Source organism: Typopeltis vanoorti, chromosome 14 (assembly GCF_054136105.1).
Source record: "Typopeltis vanoorti isolate ZY-2024b chromosome 14, IOZ_Tvanoo_1.0, whole genome shotgun sequence".
In the NCBI taxonomy this organism is placed as follows: domain Eukaryota; kingdom Metazoa; phylum Arthropoda; class Arachnida; order Uropygi; family Thelyphonidae; genus Typopeltis; species Typopeltis vanoorti.
In genome coordinates, this window is record NC_143562.1 from 23,860,176 (window position 1) to 23,882,393 (window position 22,218).

The 22,218-nt window shown below is 34.2% G+C and overlaps 1 protein-coding gene across 1 annotated transcript in view; it reads left to right on the top strand.

The window, feature by feature from the left end:
- The window catches only part of LOC150099304 (neuropilin-2-like), a 75,840-nt gene extending 60,508 nt beyond the window's left edge, over positions 1-15,332 (top strand). Inside the window, exons 5-7 of the mRNA XM_090404306.1 lie at positions 10,293-10,522; positions 14,102-14,149; positions 15,316-15,332. Of these exons, the coding sequence (XP_090260432.1) occupies positions 10,293-10,522; positions 14,102-14,149; positions 15,316-15,332 (295 nt within the window). The remainder of the gene's footprint in view (positions 1-10,292; positions 10,523-14,101; positions 14,150-15,315) is intronic.
- The last annotated feature ends 6,886 nt before the right edge of the window (positions 15,333-22,218 follow it).

The window sequence follows — 22,218 nt, forward strand, 5'->3', positions numbered from 1 at the left end:
TCAGTGGCTACAGCATTTCCATCCATTACCCTCCAAGGGTATTAATCACCGCATCTCACGGTCGATTAACTCTCCAACATCATTCCAACCCCTCCAACCGACCACCATCGAAAAAGCACATCCTATGAGCATTATGTACAAGCTTTATGTATGAAAGAATTTGGTGTCAAAGAGTTTTTTTTTTTTAAGATGAACACCGTCATCTTTATGGATATAAAAATACTTTTTTTTTTACAAGAGATTAGGAAATAACATATATGAATTAAGATGAAGACTTTCAGTTGCATCTCACACACACATCTCTTTTCATACGGAGTAAACTATCTTTTAACCTGCTGTTTTGGGGATCCATTACCTATGACAGGCGGAACAGAGCCTGTGCACGTAACCGCGAACTATCATACTGAGAGAACTGCGCGACAAATTGATGTTCTGTCGGTTGCGGTGCTCTAGGAGTTCGATTGATTGGAATTACAGCTGGGGGGGGGGGCCTCAGTGTATCGTGTCTTTTAATTTGCGTGTAATCTTCTAGCCAGTTTATCTGTTTTACGGAATAAAAAATCCCGAGTTTTCGGGAGCAAAAATAAAAATCCCCTCCCGTATGAGATCGACTAGTTTAAGTATTCAGCCAAAAAAAAAAAAAAAAAAAAATCGAACTCAAGTTTAGAATTCCGAAGATAACCTTACCTCTACGATTTTGTTCCCATCTGCTACTAGATAATCATCCCCAATTGCGGACTTTTTTTAAACCTAATCTTTCGATAATTAAGCTTATCCAATCGTCCACTGTAAGCGTTATTCTGAAGTCCATTAGACTGATCGGTAGTCGAGCAAATTAACCTAAATACGACTTAAAAAGTGGTAATTTTTACCCTCCTAAACACATCGTCCGTCTTCAATTGTTCGGCTAACGTAAACTAAACCAATAAAAGCGCGAGTTTGTTTGTTGTTTCCATCCTTTGTATTCGCTATGTAATTAGCCATATTCGCTACGAAACAGTTTAGCTTCATTTTCCATCTAATTGACTCCACGTCTCATTACTCTTTCATCATGGAGAAACGTTTATTACTATCCAGAGACGCGTTATGCACATCTAGTATCTCTATGTTCAATTGTATCCTGCAAATATAAACGAAACAAATATCAAGTCCTTAGTTTGGACCGTCTTCTTAAGAGAGTACTTATTTTATACGTCAATAAGCTGTGTGTGGGTGTGCGTGCGTGCATGAGAGAAAATATGCACCAATAATAAATGAATTGTCTATCGAACACGACTTAAAAAAACGATGCATTACTCTAGTTCGCGAACGCGCAAGTCCCTAGTAGGAAGCAGTGCAAACGTTTCCATGGCAACCGAATTTCTACAATCGTTTGTTGCTTTTGATTCAGTTTAAATGAAATTCTAGATAAATTTGATTTACGTAACTTTTAAACGTAATTTTTTTTTTAAATTTATATTCTTTTTAACTGTCTGTTCTTTCCACAGGCATATAATTCCAATCGGGCTGCACGGATTTTAATAATATGCGGTGCTTTGAATCCTTATAAATCTTTGAATAACATTTCTTATTTACGATTCTTACTAAAATATGACGCGAGATTTCGTCACATTTTAGTAAGCATTTCGTCACATTTGGTTTTCAACGGATTCATTTTAAAGGTAAAATTAGGCCAAATGTATAAAGTGTAATTCATATTTAGGATGTTATGGCATAATCATCATCTTAATTTTGGTTTACTTTGGGCTATTTTTTTATTAAAAAAAATTTTGAAAAAAGAATACGAAATACGTCACTCATTACAAATAAACTGCGTACAGGACGTAAGCCAAAACAGCTCAAAAGATCAATTATTGTAATGATGCATACGTTGCTAGATACCTATGAGAATTAAAACATTCATATTTTTATCTATAATTAATTTGATTTTTATTATTCTTTAAATACTTATTGTAAAATAAAAATAGATGCATAATACTTACAATCCATAATATATACTCTTATTTATACCAAAAATCAATAATTTATTAAATCCACCTTCTATAATAATATATGCAATAATATTATTAATGATGTAGATGATACATAATATCTTGAGAAGATAGATCAATCAATCGACCGTGAGATGCGGTGATTGATTCACTCAATCCAATACCCTTGGAGGGTAATGGATAGCAATGCTGTAGCTAATGAAGCTTTAACTGAGGCTCGGCTATTGCTGTTACCCTCCTGCCATGATCAGAGCTTTAATAGCTCAATAACACCTTATCCCTACACTGTCCTCTACAGATAACGGGGAAGATGAAAAGCATTCTTGCTTCGCCCCTTTAAGCCAGTCCTTATAAGGACTATAATATCTTGAAACAGACTTCGTTTTTCATATCAAAAATATTTCAATCAGCCAAAATGATATATATCATATCATAGCAATTTTTGACATTATCTCATTATTTACTAACGTCACTACGGAGGAGGTATATTGACATTACTAAAGGACAAATTGTCTAAAAAGATATTTGCTTTATTAAAGCATTGTATTCAATCTGGCTACTTCAGATATAGGGACTCCATTTACAAACAAAACCAAGGCCTAGCAATGGGCAACCCTTTATCCCCGGTTTTAGCAAACATGTTCCTGGAAGATTTTGAAACAAAAGCCATATCGTCCTTCTCACTTAAGCCGAAACTTTGGAGACGTTATATTGACGATATTTTCATCATCTGGAGTCATGGACACACATCTGTCATGGATTTTCTTCATCATCTTAACAACCAGCATCCTAATATAAAATTCACTGCCAAACTAGAACGAAATAACTGCCTTCCATTCCTGGATGTATTTCTTACACGATGCTCTGATAGATTTAAAATTTCTGTATAAAGAAAACCCACTCATACCAACAGATATCTGCACTGTCAATCTCATCACTTTCCACCACAAAAGCTCGGAACTATTTCTACCGTAGGACACAGAGCACGCTCTCTTTTAAATGAACCGGATGAGCTCAAAAAAGAAATTAATCACCTTTCTCTTATCTTTAAACAAAATGGATATTCTGAAAAAACGATTGAGAAATTTCTTCTGGATCCTCCTAGGCAGCGTACTACGGAAACTACTGATTTTAAAGGTAGCATCTCAATACCTTACATTAATTCAGTCTCCAATAAATTGGCTAAAGTCCTTAAAAATACAACATCAGGACGTTTTTCACTACACTCCCTAAAGTCCGTTCTCTTATAAGCCATCCGAAGCCTATTCATCATAACCTGAAATATCCAGGTGTTTACAAGTTATGGTGCGACTGTAATATTCCTTATTTTGGACAGACAAACAAATCTGTTGAACTTCGTATTGAGGAGCATAAGCGAGACATCTCCTATAAAAGATCACACGCATCTGCCCTATCCAGTCATGTTCTTTTCTCAAACAATCCTCATGATGATCTACAGAGTCACTCAGTTTGCTGGGAGAAATCCGAAAACATTTTCTGTTGCAGTGATGAGTTTGAGAGGAAAATCGTGGAGGCCAGAGAAATCCTCTTTAATCACCACTTAAAGAATTCCAAGAAGCGCATGCGCGTAAAAAACGCAGAACTGAAGAGTTACGCTTAGACGACAAAATGGATGATGACACTCCTAACACTTCAAGTACTGTTAAAGTGAAGGTTCCCCCCCAATCATCCTACGAAACAAAAGCAAATGAATATCAACGGTGAAGATCAAAATACCGTATTTACTCGAATATAACTCGCCCGCGCGTATATTTCGCACCCCTCATGTTACTTTACGAAAATAAAAATTAAAACGTTTCGCATATACCTCGCGCACGAAAAAAAGTTTAAAACTTTCAGAAATAGAGAGGGAATGAATGTTGTTAGGATATTTTCAGATATTTTGGAATTCGATGGAAGAGAATCAGCATTTCAACTCAACAATTGTCGGCTTGCCTTTGTTGTTGAGTCGTGCGATCGTTTGTTAATACCGCACCCATCATATGCAAGACCGGAAGTAGCGATAGCGAATAATAGATTCCCGGTAAATCATACCCATTTTCATTTTTTTTTTTTTTAATCATTGCGATCTTATGATTCCGAAATGATAAAACGACGCACAATAATGAAACGGTTCGTTTTAATTTAATTACAGAAGCATTGTCGCTAAAGATTCGAATATATCGCGTGATGAAGGTGAGCCGCTGATCGCGTAAATACCTAATTGATAATTAAAATTTAAATGCGTTAATTTTATAAATAATGTGAGCAATTATAATTAATACTGATGATTTCATCCTTATTATTAAAAGAGACCTCCAGGGACTCTGAGACTCATCGAGGGAAGCCACATACTACACACACACACACACACCCGCTATCATACTTACTCTTGAATTTATTGACATTGCTTGCACCAACATCCAATGGCAATCTATTCCAATCACGCACCACCCTCTGAGAGAAAAATCTAGTCCTCACACCCTTCATTCTCAGCTTCCAAGGATGCCCTCTCTTCCTTTCCCCACCCTCCATAAATTGAAAAATTCCATCAACTGAAATTCTGTATGACCCTTTCAGAAGTTTATAATTATAAACGTCACTGTCGTTTTTTCCCTGAAAAACTTAAGTTTTCGAAAATCCCCGCATATACGAGTATCTCGCACCCTGATTTTTAACTTTAATTTTGGGGGAAAAAGTGCGAGTTATATTCGAGTAAATACAGTATTGCCTGCTCATGGGCAAAAAATACAGACGAGGGCGTAAAGATTCAGCCCACCACAGAGACTATCGTCATCTAACCAAAGTAATGGACATCCTCAATGTACAATACCACACATTCTCCCTCAGGTCGGGAAAAAAAAACTAAAGCTGGTACTGATACGAGTTACTGAGGATATCGCCACCGAGGAGATAGCGACAGATATCAGCTGTCGTAGTTTGCCTCCGGTCAAAGTGAGCAAAATGTTTAAAGCTGACAGGAGACCGATGCCACTTATCTTGGTGGAAATTCAAAACCCCGATAAATATTTATGAATTAACATCGGTCTGTGGATATCGGCAGGGCAATGCCACAGATGTCAGAAATATGGGCATGCTCAAAAATTATGTGCAGACGATCACGGGTGTTTGCAATGTGGAGAGAACCACGTCACTAACACCTGTGCCAAGCCGAGAACCACATCGCCAGATGTGCCAACTGCAATGGCCCTCAAAACTGCAAAGTACAAAGGATGTAGCTATTATTCAAAAAACAAATTGGTAGTAAGAAATAAATCAAACACATCCTAACCTGACTGCGATCATTACTGACTCTCTCTCTCTCTCTCTCTCTCTCTAGTTACCATGCTTCAAGATTTCAGTAAATCAAACCCATCACTAACCTCTACAAAAATATTCCTTAAACACAATTCAATAGCCAATCCACCAACCCCAAATTTAGAGATTACAGGCATTGAAGTCTACACCAGCACAGATGGTAAGCTCAAAATCTATGCTGCTTACAACTCACCAATCAAAACTTTACCGTTGGCTGATTCAGACGCCAACTCTATCCCTTGATTAATTGCCGCAGCAAATTAAATACAAGGAACGAACTACTACTCTATCAGATGGTGATTCGTCCTATAATTGTCTCTCCAGCATGGAGCCATACCTCTAATGCTAATATACTGAAACTGCAACGAGTGCAAAACAAATGCTCGTGAATGATACTAAATGGTTCATCGGAAATGAACAGATTCACCATAATACAGCACTAATATAAAATAAAAAAACATCGTAATATAGACATATATTATTATAATATTTATTGCATTTATATTCGATATTTTCTGTTTTTAAGCTTTTTTTTTTGTGCTTCTTATCAATACCTTTGAAATGCAACTTAGAGGAATAAGCATATATTGACTAATATTCATTAAGTGCCGAAATGTGCACGAAGCAAAATTTGTGAACCAACACCAATCTATGATTTCTTCCATTAAAATATAAAAAATAACAAAAAAAGAAATAATAAATAAAAATTAAATGTTTCTTTTAAGATAAAAAAAAAATCTACTTAGTCTTAAAAACATTTTAAATGTGTTTTCATTATTTCACGGTCCCCTTAAACAAAACTAACGGCCCTCAAGGGAGCCGCGACCCACAGCATACTAAAATGGCTTTTTATTATTTATGATTATAAAACTAAGAACAGATTACGGAAGAGAAATCCTTCTCAACTTATATATCATCAAGAATATGTTCGAACTTTTATATCAGAGGTAAATACAAATCGATAATGTATCTTATAAAGTAAACAATTCAAGTGTTTTACTGTTTGAATTTTCTACTTAAAGGGTAGTGCATCCCCCCCCCCTAGGGGAAAGCGCATCCATTCTATTTTGGTCAATCTCTTTTTGCCAATCTGATCCACTGCGTCTCGGTAGTTGTTGAGGTCTGATTTTTTTTCCTACTTTTTTCGTTCCCGAGTCAAGAAGTTTTAGCGTCGTTCGACAGTGCTGTGTCAGCTGTCTACTCCCGGTCACCCCCCCCCTATCTGCTTCTCCCTCCTCATCCCCCTTCTCTAAGTCTAACTTGACATTATCAGAGCATCGAGTCTTTTGTCTTCCTTTCGTTGTCCTGAGCGCGTGGTGTCCGCGCTTTTGTTCTCTCAGGTAATCTACAGCCTCATGCGATCTGTACTTTTATGCGCTCCCCTTTTCTTTCTATTCTACTTCCTACTCCCCCCCCCCCCCCATCATCCTTGTGTGTGCCGCAATCCCGTTTAAAATAGCCAGAATGCCTCCTTTAAACTTGCTTCTACCGTAATGCTTCAAACACCATCTCTCTCTCTTTCTCCCGTTGCTAAGCAACAAAAGGCTTAACGTACTTTTAAATGGTGAATGTTGCTAAAAAAATGTGAGAATGAATTTCGTATCTTGGATTTTTTGCAGAACGAACAAAAATATTTGATAAAATAAAAAAATAAAATAAAAGGGACCTAATTTCCCTTCAGAGTTTTTCTTAAACTAAAAATAACTTATCATGATGGAAAAATACGCAATATGAGATTTTTTTTTACCAGTATTATAGGTTTTTATAGTGACCCCAAGACACCTATATTATACAAATGTTGCTGATTTTTATAATGAGTAAGTGTTTCCATCTATCGGTGAAAGTTAAAACTATTCATCGCTTAAGGCTAATCCCATTTCCATTATCGATGGATTATGTATTTTCTTTCTTTGAAATTAAAATGAAAAAAAGAAAAAAAAATCTGTGCGTAGTATATGCACACAGAACTAGACTTACTTCTTCAGCACGCATAGGTGCATATTATATTTATAATATAAATAGAATACTGATTTACTAACATAAAAAGCCAAAAGGCTTCAGTTCGGTGATGTAAAAATTATAAAAATAAATGGAAGCTTGGGCATAGCGATCATGTCTCCCATAAGGTCCGGCTAGGGCAACTCATAAATGCCGGAAAGTGTATTCCCGTAAACTCTCTGGTCAAATTTCGTACGAAACTTTCATAGTTTCTACATTTGGCTTTGAAATAATGTTGGATCTAATATCCACTTGATTTTTACAGTAATAAATATAATTATTCAATAAAATTGATTCCTTTATCATTCACAATAGATTTATAGTAACTTAAAGTTATTATGAAAAATTATTATCTCGAACTACCTTAGGAAAGGTAAGCCTGTTTAAAAACATTTATTCATATGCATACTATTTATGGACATTAATAGCTGGTTATTTCTGTAAAACTACATAATAGTTTCTTAAAACTTCTGAAGAATATGGTCGAACGATATTCTTTACATAAGCAGTTTCCTGACTTTTGAGTCGTTTGTCATCATCAAAGGAAAGTTCTTTTGTGCCTGAATATTAAAAGCTCTGTTAGCTTCTTGGTAACATACACGAATGTCCGATTTTCCTGCTGGATGAACTTCGTTTTCGATTTTGTAAGACAACAACTGCTGGAGCATTATTGTAAGCTAATATTGTTTCCACAAATGTAGAATCCCTGCAAGTCAACGTTGCTCCAATCACCGTAGCATTGTTTCATCTAAAATTACTAGAATCATTGTTACACCCAACATTATTGTACCATTTGGCGAGTAAAGATTGCTGTAGTCACTGAAGCATTGTTGTAAGGCAACATTATTAAAATCATTCTTCTAATCGAACATTACTGCAATCATTGTTGTGAGACAATGCTACCAGTCTGTAGTTTTGTTCCAAGGAACATGATTGCAATTATTGTTGTAAGTCAATCCTACAATTATACAGTAGTTGCAAGTCAATATTACTTATCTGTAGCTTCCTTTTAAGCCAACATTATTACAATCATTGCTGCAAGCCTACATTACTAGTGTAATAGTGATTGTTATAATGTCATAATATTCTCTTACAACAATAATTGTAGTTTGCTGCAAAGTAGCATTATTTTAATTATTGCTATTACAATTCATTGTAACAGCAATAATTCTAGTATGATATGAATGATAGCTTGCAAATGATAGTTGATGGTAAACTAACATTATTACAATCATTGAGGAAGGTATGATTACTACTGTTTGTTGCAAGCCAGCATTGTTACATCCACTGTTGCAAGTGAACAATACTGGTCACTTGTATCATTGTTGCAAACTAACATTACTTCAATTATTGCTGCAAGTTAACGTTATTACAATCATTGTAGCAAGGCAAGATTACTATGCTAGCATGTATATACTAATACTCATGCTAGCATTGTTGCACGCTAACATTATTGCACGCTAAAATTACTATATTTTTGCAAGTCAACATTATTACAATCACTGTTGCACGTCAACAATACTAGTCATTTAGCATTGTTGCAAGTCAACATTACTCCACTAATTCTAGAATTATTACAAACTAACATTATTACACCTATTTTAGCATTGTTGCAAAGTCACGTTAATTCAATTATTACTGCAAGGTAAGATGATTACAATCATTGCGATTACTAGTCATTGTTACAAGCCAACATTATTACAATCTCCTGTTGCAAGTCAACAATAGTGGTCATGTTAGCATTGCAGCAAGCCAACATTACTGTACTCATTATTGCAACCATCATTGTTGTACGCCAACATTATAACAATAATTGTTATGATAATAATTGTTCATAACATTATTATCATAATATTATCAGCCAACATTACTGTACTCATTATTGCAACCATCATTGTTGTACGCCAACATTATAACAATCACTCTTGAAGTGAACAAGATATTTAGCATTGCTGCAAGCCAACTTTACTAAACTCATTGTTCAACCTAACCTTATTACAGTTCATTGTTGAAAGCCAACATTTTAATAATCACTCCTGAAGGTCAACACTACTAGTCATTTGAGCATTGTTGCTAGCTAACGATGTAGGAAATAATGCGCATTCTCGTAATAATACCTATTTGAATTCTGAAATATTTGTTTTTGGTAATCGCCTTCCTTAAATACATCCAATAATCATTGATCTAAAGACGTTTTCGTCAGCATCGAAACTGCTGTGATTAAAGTTTTTCTAATCCGTTCTTCGCTCAGTTTTTGTTCGGCTCTCATTCTAATGCGGACTTGAACCACTTACAAGCGAGCCGGAAGGTACGCTAACAGCAAAAACAATTTGCGTTGTTCCTAAAGCGATTTAAATGCTTTCCATTTGGATGTGCAATTTACGAAAACACAATTTCTTCAACCATTTTTCTTTTGTTCTGTCTGCCGGTGAAAAACTACTTAAACGCAAAAGTCTCCGTAAACAGAAAGCTTACAACATAAGGAAGGTGGAACGTCAAAACCTAATTTAAAGTACTCGAAAAGAAGTGATAGATGGCAGCACTGTTCTCCAGAAACCAGAACAGATCGCAGACAGGAAGGAAATTGAAAAAATAGCACAATTTAAAGTGTAAATTACTTTTATACCAGAAAGAAAATGTTTAATAAAATTTAAATCTGATACACCGCGCAAAAACGTTGCGCATGCGTGAGTTATTGTGACGTCACTAATTTTTATGTCATTTTTATAGTATTACCGTTGATTATTGCTAACTAAGAGATTGTTGAGATACCTAACGCTATTGTTGCCTAGGATATTACTATTTGAAGGTTATATTTATGTCGTAATTTAAATAGGGAGTATCCGAAGCATCAGACTGACAAACCTAGCGAATAATTATGTAATAGTGACGTTTATCATTAGTTATATATATATATATTTTTTTTTTTTAGCATAGACAGATAACCTTCTGGTTAGAATCAATGCAATTTTCTTTGCTTTACAGCTGCCTCAATAGCCCGGATGTCATCATAATATACGATGGAAAGGACAGTGCTAGTCCCATTATTGGGCAGCTCTGTAATATCAACACTTTTGTGGAACTCGTATCTACCGGACCGGAACTGTTCATTGAGTTCATTAGTCGAAGTCATTTTCCGGGTCAAGGCTTCAAAGGGTCGTTCCTCTATGAGAGCGAGTCAAACAGCAAAACTCAAGTGGACATCCCTTTTATGGGTAAGTTTATTCTTCTTAACTTTATAAGATTATTTAAATATAGTTTTGTAATCATGAAAATAAAGATAATATTCTTATTATTATATTTATATCACCGTACAATGATGACTTGGATTGGTTTAGATCAAATCATGTAATTGATGTCAAGTAGTGTTGTTTTGAAATGCACAAGCGCCCTCTAGGGGCGTCAATCTGAATTAAATTCAAAGAATATATTAATCGTAAGAAATTAGTACCAGCAATAATATCAGTAAGCTGTAATAACAGTCTTCGCTTTCTTGAATAGTATTAAGTATTAATATTATTACTCATCTTTCTATACATGTGAAGCAAAAGGACCATCACCATAATCTCGGATAATGCTTGTAACAATTCGTCCTGGAAGTGTGATCGCTGGCTGTTTCTCAGCTAGATTCATGGACCTGGTCAGCTTTAAGCCTTTGCTATGCAAGCGTTAGCAATGGCTAGGCCGAGACAATGAAGTATTCTTCCCCAACACACACACACATACACAAGCGTCCGTTAGTGTTAGCGATAACACGCGATTTAGTCTTGCATTAATTGTTCGTCGTAATGACACAAACAATAAATTGTGGATGGAATGTCAGTGCCCTTTTCGTGACTCGTAAAAATTTACTAAAACTGGGAAAAAATGTCACTGCAGAAAGACAGGAAATTACTTGAGATGATACCTTAATATAATATATATATATTAAGGTATCAATTAATACCTTCCAATATCCAGAGCCTACTTGAATTTGTTTAAAACATATCTGCAGCAATACTTGCAGAAGTTTATTCCAATTATTGACAACTCTTTAGTGATTGATGTACAGAAAGATTATATTAACAACTAATAGAATCTTTCCTTAAATCAATCACTCTTCATTAGTTTAAAACTGCATCTCTTAATACAGATTTAAACTAATAAATCCAAAGTATTAATTTATAAGAGCACTCAGTCTCAATACTAATAGAATCTTTCCTTAAATCAATCACTTCTTATTAGTTTAAAACTGCATCTCTTAATACAGATTTAAACTAATAAATCCAAAGTACTGATTTATAAAAGCACTCAGTCCCAATATTGATCTGGTCCCTCTCTTTTGAACTTTCTCCAACATATCCAATATCCTTTCATAGAGAGGACTGCCAAAGTTCGATACATTATTCCAAATTAGGTCTACCCATTGCCTTATACATGGAGATAATTACACCTTTGTGTACTGGAAGAGTTGATTAGTTTCTTCTTTCACCGTTTTGGTTTTATCCATACCCAAATAGTTGGTTATTCTCGGAGTTTTGATACGCAGGTGAAAGTCTTTTCATTTTAATCTTTTAAATTCACTGCCATTTTTCAGAATAAGGGAGCATCTCATCTAAACCTACAGAACTTAATCTTTATTGTTAACTGCATTTCCCACTTTGGTCGTCTGCAAATTCAGACATAGACTTTTAATTCCAAGATTAATAGCATTGGTAAAAATTAAGAATAACAATGGACAAATATTGATCTCCCCAATCCCAATCTACGACTTAGAAGAGAGTCCAAACCGAGGCAAAATATCGTTCTCTATCTTATCTCCCTTAATCATACTTAATACTTGCCTTCACCTTAATGCTATTTCCCCAATCTGGCTGACAAACGGATCCATGACTGCAGCAATGCGAAGGCAGAATTTATATTGACGTCCAGTACGATTCCTTTCTGCTTTGTAAGCATCGTTCTTGCACCTAATGTATGTTACTTTTGAAGATGTTCTACAATATTTTAATATAGTCAATAAAAAATGGAAAATAATAATAATAAAACAGTAATTCTATCATAATTGCGATTGTCGAACTACCCAATCAGATAAAGATGAATAAAAAAAATGAAAAGGAATTTATTCATTCTTAGGAAATGGATGGATATCCTTTTAAAATTACTTCTGCTAGCATAAAATGAAATACAAAGGTTTTTTTTTTTTTTTTTGTGAATCTTCACTTCAAAATTAAAAAAAAAAAAAAAAAAAAAAAAAAAAGACATTTTTCTTCCGTTTTCGTTTTAAAGGAATTTTTACTTTAGCTTGACAAAGACCAAAATTTCACAATGGCAAAGCAGAAAGTTAAAAGGTATTGACATGAATTGTGAACAAAAGATAGGCACAGGAAAACAAAAAACTACCTCAAAGATTGAATAATTAAAATGAAACGGGAAATAGCTCTTTAGCAAAATGAAAGGAAAAATTACAATCTAATCTCAAACTCGTTAAACCAATAGTAACGTACGCGAACTGTTCAAAAACATGAAATCTACTTTGATTGTTTGTCCCAGAAAAAAAAAAACATGATTTATGACTTTAATGTGAAAAAAATTAACACTTTTTAACTGTTTGTCATTTCTCGCTAGATGGCGCTGAATTTTCCATTTTTGACTCATTTTTAAACATTTTGAATTTCATACCAACTGATTTCAGAAATAAATTGGGATAAAAGCAAATATTCTAATTTATTCGAAAATACTTGCCTATTTTTCCTCAAATGACATTTTCAAAACAATAATTATAATTTATTAAAAATTAAATAAGAATTATTTCATTACTAATAGAGTGGGTTTACTAAAGCTTGGTTAAAAGGACAGTTTGAATTATATTACTTTAATTTGTGATTTAAAATTCGTTAATTTGTAAACAGTCTTCATAGATGGCGCTAGCATAACATCAACTGAATTATGATAATATTTTCGTCATTCATTGTAAATAATCCATTGATGCTATTAAACATGTGCTTATCTTCGCATCAAAATAAATGTGCCACAACTAACTAAAAGTAAAAACTATGTACGGAAATCTAAAATCAAACAGATAAAATTATTTACTTGATAACTTTTTCTAATAATATTAACAAATATATATTTAAAAACCGAACCGTTAGTCAGTTCTCTATTTTCTCAATAGATGGCGGCACAAGCTAATTTAATTTGAAACTTTCACTCTCCGCTGACAACTTTCAAAAAATTAACTTGTTTTCGACATAGGGGGCGCTGTTAAGTTGATCAACAATATTGCGGTCGCTTCTGATGCTTTTGCTTGACCTAGTTCCTGTCACCACGTGGCCCATAAGGATTAGCACCTTTCCGTTTAATTCTCTCACCACCTCTGTTCACTAAACATCCCAGGTGGCACGTGCTCGCTCGTTTATCTTTAACACGTCAACGCACGGGAAGAGTGTGGATCGGAACTAGTCACCCGAGGGGGGGGGGAAGTTTCGGTATGTGCGATGGGTTCTGTAATAATCTTTACCACATTAGGATCATCAATCGTACGATGTCGAAATTACAGACAGATATTGAGGCTGCTTCCCCAGAGAAATATCCCGGATAAGTACAAACAAGTTTGCTCGTCCTTCTTCAAGCGTGACAAATGGGAATGATGTGAAGAATTTCTTGCTGTCATTCTTATATCGTACGTGTGATTTATTGCTTTACTTCTTTTTATCCATCCCCTCTTTTTTCTTTTTTGTTTCTTGTGTATCAGTTAATGATACTTAACTTCATGTCTGACTGTTTCACTTTTCTATGTCTTATTTGATTTACAGAGTCAGTGAGGCGTACGCTAGAATACCACACCACAACGTCAGCTCCTGGTAAGTTAATTTTCAGTAATATTTGAGAGTGACAGGTGCTTCCAACTATGAGGAAAAAAATTACAAACTTGCCAAAATTGAATTAAACCAGTAGCTTTTTTTTTTTTATCTTTAAAAATTGTGTCGTTATTCTTTTGTATTATATTTATTTAACTGATTACTTTTGGTAGACTTTATTGGTATTACTGAACAGTAAACTACACGTCTATAATCCTATCAGATAAAAAGCAACGTGAATATTATGTATTTTTTATACGAAAGTATAAAATCTATACGATAATCTATACGATAGGAAAAAAAATTGCAGTTCCCTGTCATTATTTACTGATTAACTGGTGCTGCCATCTATAATGAGATTTCTAAAACAACTTTCTACTTCAGGACAAAAAAAAACAAAATTCTAGGTAAGGTTGTTTCTATAAATTTATATTTGAAATTTTTACTTTTCTACTTTCACAAAAAAGAGTTTCGTGCGAAAATTAAAAAATGTGTATTGTACATTGAATGCAAATCTTAATCTAAACGATCATTACTGTTTTGGAAATATAAAAATCTCACGGTGCTACCATTAGATGGCGCCACAACTCATTTATTTATGGAACATGAATTTGTTTTTGCTATTATTGTATTAAATGCATTTTGTTTTACGAAAATTGAATTGCGTACTAGAAATGTACTAAAATTGTAAGAAATGAAAATGATGCAGAAAAATGTTTTTTTTCATAATGAATGCAATAGATTTTTTTAGTTAATGTTAATTATGATTAAAAATAACGAATGTATAATTTAAAAGTAACTCTTGGGAAAAGTATTACTTTTAAATAGATAAATTTAAAAAAAAAAAAAAAACATTGAACAGTTCTGTGACGTCACATTTATTTTATCTTTCTGGCTTCAACCACATCATACAAATACGACTATACCTGATGACACCACTGCGAAAATTATTCAACGCTGTTTTTTATTATTATTATTATTTTTTATTTATTTCACAGTTGATAATATTATAAATAAAATGTAAAGATCATTGAGAAAAAAACTCACTCTTTCTCTTAATATTACATTCGTCTTCATAAATAATAATCATAATTATTAATGCGATTTAAATTGAGATAATTTTGCATGCACTTTATGAATTCTTGAAGTCTTTTTTTTTTTAATTGTAGGAATTCTTTATAATTGAACAAATGCTTTGTATTAGGATGCCAAAACTATTCCAGAGATATCCCTGAATCAAATTTTGCAGCAATTTATATATTAATGCACGCAATAACTTCTGAATCATCAACGTGCTTCAAGTGCAAATTAAGTAGCTTATTAAGAAATAGTCTCACTGCATATTTTAATTCGATTTCAAATCGAGATCGATATGATTCTCATAAGTAGATTACTGTAGTGAATAATTAAAATACGTTGGAAATATTGGTCTTTCAATAATGCTCTTGAGAATTCTGTTCATTCGACGTCAGTGCCACATAAGCTGTGCTTCCTTGCATCGAAATTTATACTAATTCTGGTATACTAAATAAATCTAATGAAAATATTAATATATATTAATATGCGCTCATGCAATCAAATATTTCTACACTAATATTAAATTGTAATGAAGAATTCCTAATAAAGTTCATATATATATATATATATATATATATTAGGATTACCAAGTTATTTTATAAACTTGGTTATTTTAACTCCTAATCCCAAGTATGCAAACGATTAAGTTTGCGCCTGAAACAAAGTTCAAGTCTAAAGATGGTAGTACAATACCAGGGCAACTCATTGTAAAGGTGGTAAAGCTCTGATCACTATTCTTAGTATTTTCCCATAATGTAAATATTAACTTGTAATATCCCCAAGTTAAAAAATTTATTACATCTATATCTCCTCCAGAGATTTTTATTAAAACATCTTGTTGCAACTTCTATAGGTAAAGTTGATAAGGCTCCGTATTACTATAACCTTAGTATTTAGGATCTAGCTACTCACTGAGGAGCCCTCAAAAAAAGGTTGAAACCGGTCTGGGTAGTGACCCCACCCATAAAGCATTGCAGTATACATCTTTTAGTGAGATGTGCTTTACATTATGGGAAAATACTAAGAATAGTGATCAGAGCTTTACCCACCTTTACAATGAGTTGCCCTGGTGTTGTACCATCTTTAGACTTGAACTTTGTTTCAGGCGCAAACTTAATTGTTTGCATACTTGGGATTAGGAGTTAAAATAACCAAGTTTATAAAATTACTTGGTTATCCTAATATACAATATCCCCAAGTTAAAAAATTATATATATAATAGTACTATATAAAATCTTAATGATAGGGTGTTATTGAGCTATATAAACTCTGATAATAGCAGGAAGGTAACAGCAATAGCCTCAGTTAGAATTTCATTGGCAACTGCATTGCCATCCATTACCTTCCTTGGATAGCCATTTTAGTCGCCTCGTACGACATGCATGGGCTATATTGATGCTTTTGTTAAAGTAAAGCCAAACTCTAAAAATTCGGACGATCACTAGACCACTCAACAGTGGCCGAAAGACCGTCCAACTCAGCATTGGTTCCACTCAGTGACGCCCCTCCCCCACCGAACAGAACCGCTTATATTCCGGAGAAAAGCATCCACCGACAAAGCCCCTCACTGGGCCATGCCGGAGAACACCCTCCCCGGAGACTCAAAATGCTCTTCCAGAGCAAACCCCCTGGAATCTAAGCCCCCCCCTCACCGGGAGCGAAATTCCGGAAGAAACCTGAGAGAACAAAACTCTCGATACTCTGCTTTCATTTTATTCGCCTCTTACGACTCGCATGAGTTGCGTTGGAACGATTCTAAAAGAACTGGGAGATGGTCTGAATCCTTTACGTTTTGTCCCGTCATCTGAATGAAGAAAATATGTGTGGATGGAGTGTTATTGAGCTAAAAAGCTCTAGTCATGGCTGGGTAACGGCAATGGCCGAGCCTCAGTTAAAACTTCATTGGCTACAGCATTGCCATTTGTTACCCTGGAAGTCCTAAAAAGGAATTTCTTTTTCTTCACATCCCGATACATAAAGTCCTTATAAGGACTGGCTTAAAGGGGCGAAGCAAGAATGCTTTTCATTTTCCCCGTTATCTGTAGAGGACAGTGTAGGGATAAGGTGTTATTGAGCAATTAAAGCTCTGATCATGGCAGGAGGGTAACAGCAATAGCCGAGCCTCAGTTAAGGCTTCATTGGCTACAGCATTGCCATTCATTACCTTCCAAGGGTATTGGATTGAATGAATCAATCACCGCATCTCACGGTCGATTGATTCCCAATCCTCGTTCTACGACATGCATCCTTATAAGGACTGGGTTAAAGGGACGAAGCAAGATTGCCTTTCATATTCCCCGTTATCTGTAGAGGACAGTGTAAGGATAAGGTGTTATTGAGCTATGAAAGCTCTGATCATGGCAGAAAAAGGTAACACCAATGTTGAAAGCATGTTATTTTTTAGTAACAGTAAACATATTAGGTGTTAGCATTTTTCATCTATAATTTACGTTATTTTCAAATAAAAAAATTAAAAGTTTGTTTTCTTAATGATATTATACATACATTTTAAAAATATAGCAAAATTTATTTATACTTATTTTATCAATTAATAACTTGATTTTATAAATTTTGAATACTTGACAAATTAAAGATATCACTATTATGCCACATGATATTAAATACGGATTTTAATAGAAAAATGTATTCAGATAACAGCGTTGATACCTTCTCAATATATTATATCTGTCTTTAATTTAAAAGAAAAAAAAAACTTTATAAATCACACATTTCCTGATAATTTTCCTACTCAGTGTATACATTGTGAACATTACAACACAAAGTTTGTAATGTTCACAAAATAGCCGTGTTTACAAGCAAAGAAATTTCCAGAATGCATTACATCCACTCTATTTCATAACGCTGCCCTCTATTCCCTAAAACAAACATCAGGCAACTGGTTCTTGACATCTTAAAAGCATTTTGCTGTCGTCAAATCCCATAGGCTATCCCATAAGTCCTTGCGATGTATTTAGCTAGTTTAGTTATGTCTGCAAAAGAATGACGAAATTTTCTTGACGAATCGTCTTCTTAGAGCTTTCAGATGATAATGTTGGTTAACAATGATAGAATAGCGAAGGACAGTGCGAAAGAAGAAGAAAATAAGTAACATAATATTTGATGTATTCGACGTGTTTTTAAGTTATTTAAGAGCAGGATGATGGTTGGTTTTGTTATAAAAAAAATCGCAGTTGTCCGCTGGGATTTTTCCAGATAATACTGATTAACGGATTTTCTTTTGAGATGAGGATCCATTCCCCAACATAATGGATGGTGTAAGACTTCTCTTTTCGTCAAAGAAGAGGTGTTATTGACAACTTAATCTTTCTTTCCCGGACAACGCCAACTTTCCTGAACTAAAATCCAAAAAAAAAAAAGGTTTCTCCGAGACTCCACAGAAACTTTCGATTTTTTTCAATTTTTTTAATTTAAAAATACACAATTTGATTTATTATTATATATCCGTAATAATTTATAACAAAAGTTTAACTATTTCGTTGTTGATTCGTATCCAAGTTGTATTCAATTAATGGTTTTGATTGTCAATAATGTCTGAAATGGAAAGCAGATGGCGCCACTATTCAACCAACTCGAGGTCTGTAATTTCATTGGTCCAGTCGTTGGCTTATACGGATATACACGACCAGTAGTTGGATCCTATTTGCTCTAGAATTCCATTGAATAGCTGATTTATCTGGAATTTGAAGATACGGGTAATGATTAGTAATATAGTGTTATGGGTTCGTCAAGGGGATATATTAATAGTCTTCTAACAAGGCTTAGTATAGAATTGTAATATGAAATAACAATTCTAATACTAAAAAAATAAATATATGAAAAATAAATAAAAATCTAGGGTTAGTAACTCATGACAGACTTAAAGGAAGCAGAGCAAATACGTTACCATAGCAACTAGCGTTCGCATGATGGTTTATTTCAATAATACTCTTTTAATCAGTAGGATAGGATAGGATGAAAAATTGCATTAATACGAAGTGGAATCAAAAATGCATTAATACAATCACAATACATTTTAGTTGATAGGACGTGCTGTAAGATTACTATTTTATAATGGAATTCGTTTACAAAATTGGATGGAACGCAAAACAAAGTGACAAACAAATTTTTGAAAATTATCTTTTATTTTATCTTTTTATATTTTTAAAAAATATTTCTTTGTAGAGAATTTTAGATTCCATGGCATCTCCTTTGTTTAGAGGAGATGGAGACTACCATCTGCATTGTACCTTTTCTCCTTTATTATAAAGTGTCATAGGGAGCTCCAGACGTCCTTCCTTCTTTCTCTAAATTCTCAAAAAAAAATTTTTTTTTATCAGAAAATGTTTAATCTTTAATTGCATAAGCAGAAGAGTGCATACTTCTACCACGAGTCTAAAATTTTCCTAATCAACGTGTAATAGACATTTGGATGTTCGTGTCTTTTAAGTAGTACGTTATTACGACAATCACGTCAAAGGTGATCATATCTTGGGCTTTAATTTGCATATTTATTTTCCTTATTTTAATTCGTGTTTTAGTCAGGTAGAATTCAAATATTCATAGATTTTATTTGAGATTTAAAGAATCTCAAGTAAAATACACGATCATCATTTGCAACTTCCGAAATGCTTTTGATTTGACTTTTTAAAACTTTAATTAAAATAATAAAAATGCGTTTTAGAGTATCATTGCTTTATTTTAAGTGTCTAAAATAGTATTTTTTTAATACGAATTTCTTTTTGCGTGTGCGTCTCATGGCATCTTTCTAGATTATCCCCCACCGCAGTCATTAAATGTCACATTTGTTACAGACTCCACCTTTCCAACTCTCCACTCCTCCATTAAAATCTTTACTATTTAAGATTAACTTTAAGACATAACGTATTCTTAAGACTATAAACATGACTTATTCCGTGCCAAGTTTGTCCCATTTTCAGTTCAAGAAATCTTCCTTGAGGTGCTCTGATCTGCTGTTAACGACAGAGCGTGATCAGAACAATTGAAAAGATAGAATGAATTATGTGGTTCACTTTCCAACGTTACGTAATGATGGAGCGAAAAAAAAAAAAAAAAAAAACTTAATGTATATTCTTACATTGATAAAGAAAGAGTCTAATTCATAGCTTACGAGGTTCGGTAGATTATTATTACGTTTCCACACGCATCTTTCTTTTGTCGGATCTTCGATTCTACTGCGACCACCGAATGACTTTTTGGTGTTTCTTTTTTTTGAAGGTGACTTTTAAATCTTTTGTTTCTCTTCTTGGGTATCCACCCCTATCGTTGACAAATTACTACCCACAATGAGACGAGTCTGTCCACCGGTTTAATAAAATCAAAAGAGACCGTACACTGATTGCGACCGAAAAAAAAAAAAAAAAAAAAAAAAAAAAACCTTTTAGGACTGTCAGTTAGTCTTGCAGTGATTTGTGGGCGTTTGTCTTTTTTTTTTGTGTGTGTGTGGGGGGGAGGGGAAGAAAAGTGGAGAATGTACGTATTCTAACGGCACTTTTATTCCAAACATGCATCGCATTTTCTGTGGCTTCCGTACACACACACACACACATACATGACGAGCGCGCGCTTTGTTGTTCCCTATTGTCGTTTTGCCATTCATTCACGCTGCTTTAACACAAGACCAATTGTAGGAAGCGGATACAGCTATCGAAGTTCTCTCCGTTTTGTGACCAACCCACGTATCACTGCTAACCGATCCGCAATGCTACCCAGACAAGTAAATATAAGTTTTTTTTTTTTTTTTTTTTGGTTAGACACGCAAAGGAAAGAAAAAAAAAAAAAAAAAAAACCAAACGATATCACATATGGCACACATCACACCAATACCGACTTCCCTTATGTTAGTTTTGCGTCCGGTATAAACGTCTCTTGGTTGCTATCCGTCTCCTGTTTCATATTTATCATCCCCCTCCCTCCCCCTCTCCTATTGCGTGCAAGTAAAATTTCCCTTGTAGTGAAAGCCGCAGTTGTGTTTTACTGTCAGACGTTTCCTTCGATGGTTTGTGGAAACATCAGGCGCATCTATAAAAGCAGCAGCGAATTCTCTTTGTAGCCCGCAATACGCGTGATTTATTTATCAAGCCAACAGTAAAGTGATACGAGAACAGATGGGGTTCCCTTTGGTGTCTTGATTGTTGCCAGTCATCACAATGCAATGAAACTATCAAATACCATACTGTTCGATGGTCTGCGCATGCGTCACAGAAGTCGATACTGTATTTTCTTCTCTAGGACTTATGGGTTGGGTGCTATTTATAAGATTTTTAGTACATAAAAAAAATAGTTTGGATAAAATAGACGTAATGAACGTTCTGAATAGGGAAACCCTTAATGATCTCGTGAAATTATTAGCGTTTTGTACTGAATTAAATTTGAGATACTATGCCTGGTTTACCTTTCCTACGCATTGCCTTAGTGGTATACAATACTTGAAGACTAAATTATAGAACTCAAAAGCTTTAATTTAGCATAAACACATACTGTAATGTAGGATATTATAGATCCAGCGATATTTTATAGAAAAATATGGAAAAAAGCTTAATTTCTAAAGTTTTTAACGTTTTTTTTTCTATATTTGACTTGAGATTAGTATTGTCTGTTTTTTTTTTTTTTTTTTTTTTTTAATGTTGCTTCCACCAACGACTTCGAACCCGCATAAACCTATATAGTATATGCGGGTTCGAATCCCACCGTGGGCATGGATGTTTGCGATTGTCTGCGGAAATGCTAGTGATGGTAGTGGGCAGAAGATGGCGTTGGTGTAGATGATAGGGTTCGCTGTGGATGAGTGGTGGAGACGGAGAGTTGTAACGTGGTTAACCTCCCTGGAGGTGTCAAATAATAATAAAAATATTTTTGCATGATTTCGAACAATTCACTCACCTGATGATTCTTTAAGTATTTATCCAGTTCTGGTCTTCTTGATAGAGCCTCAATAGCCCAGTCAGAACAGAAGAAGCTTTTTGGTTTGAAGATTG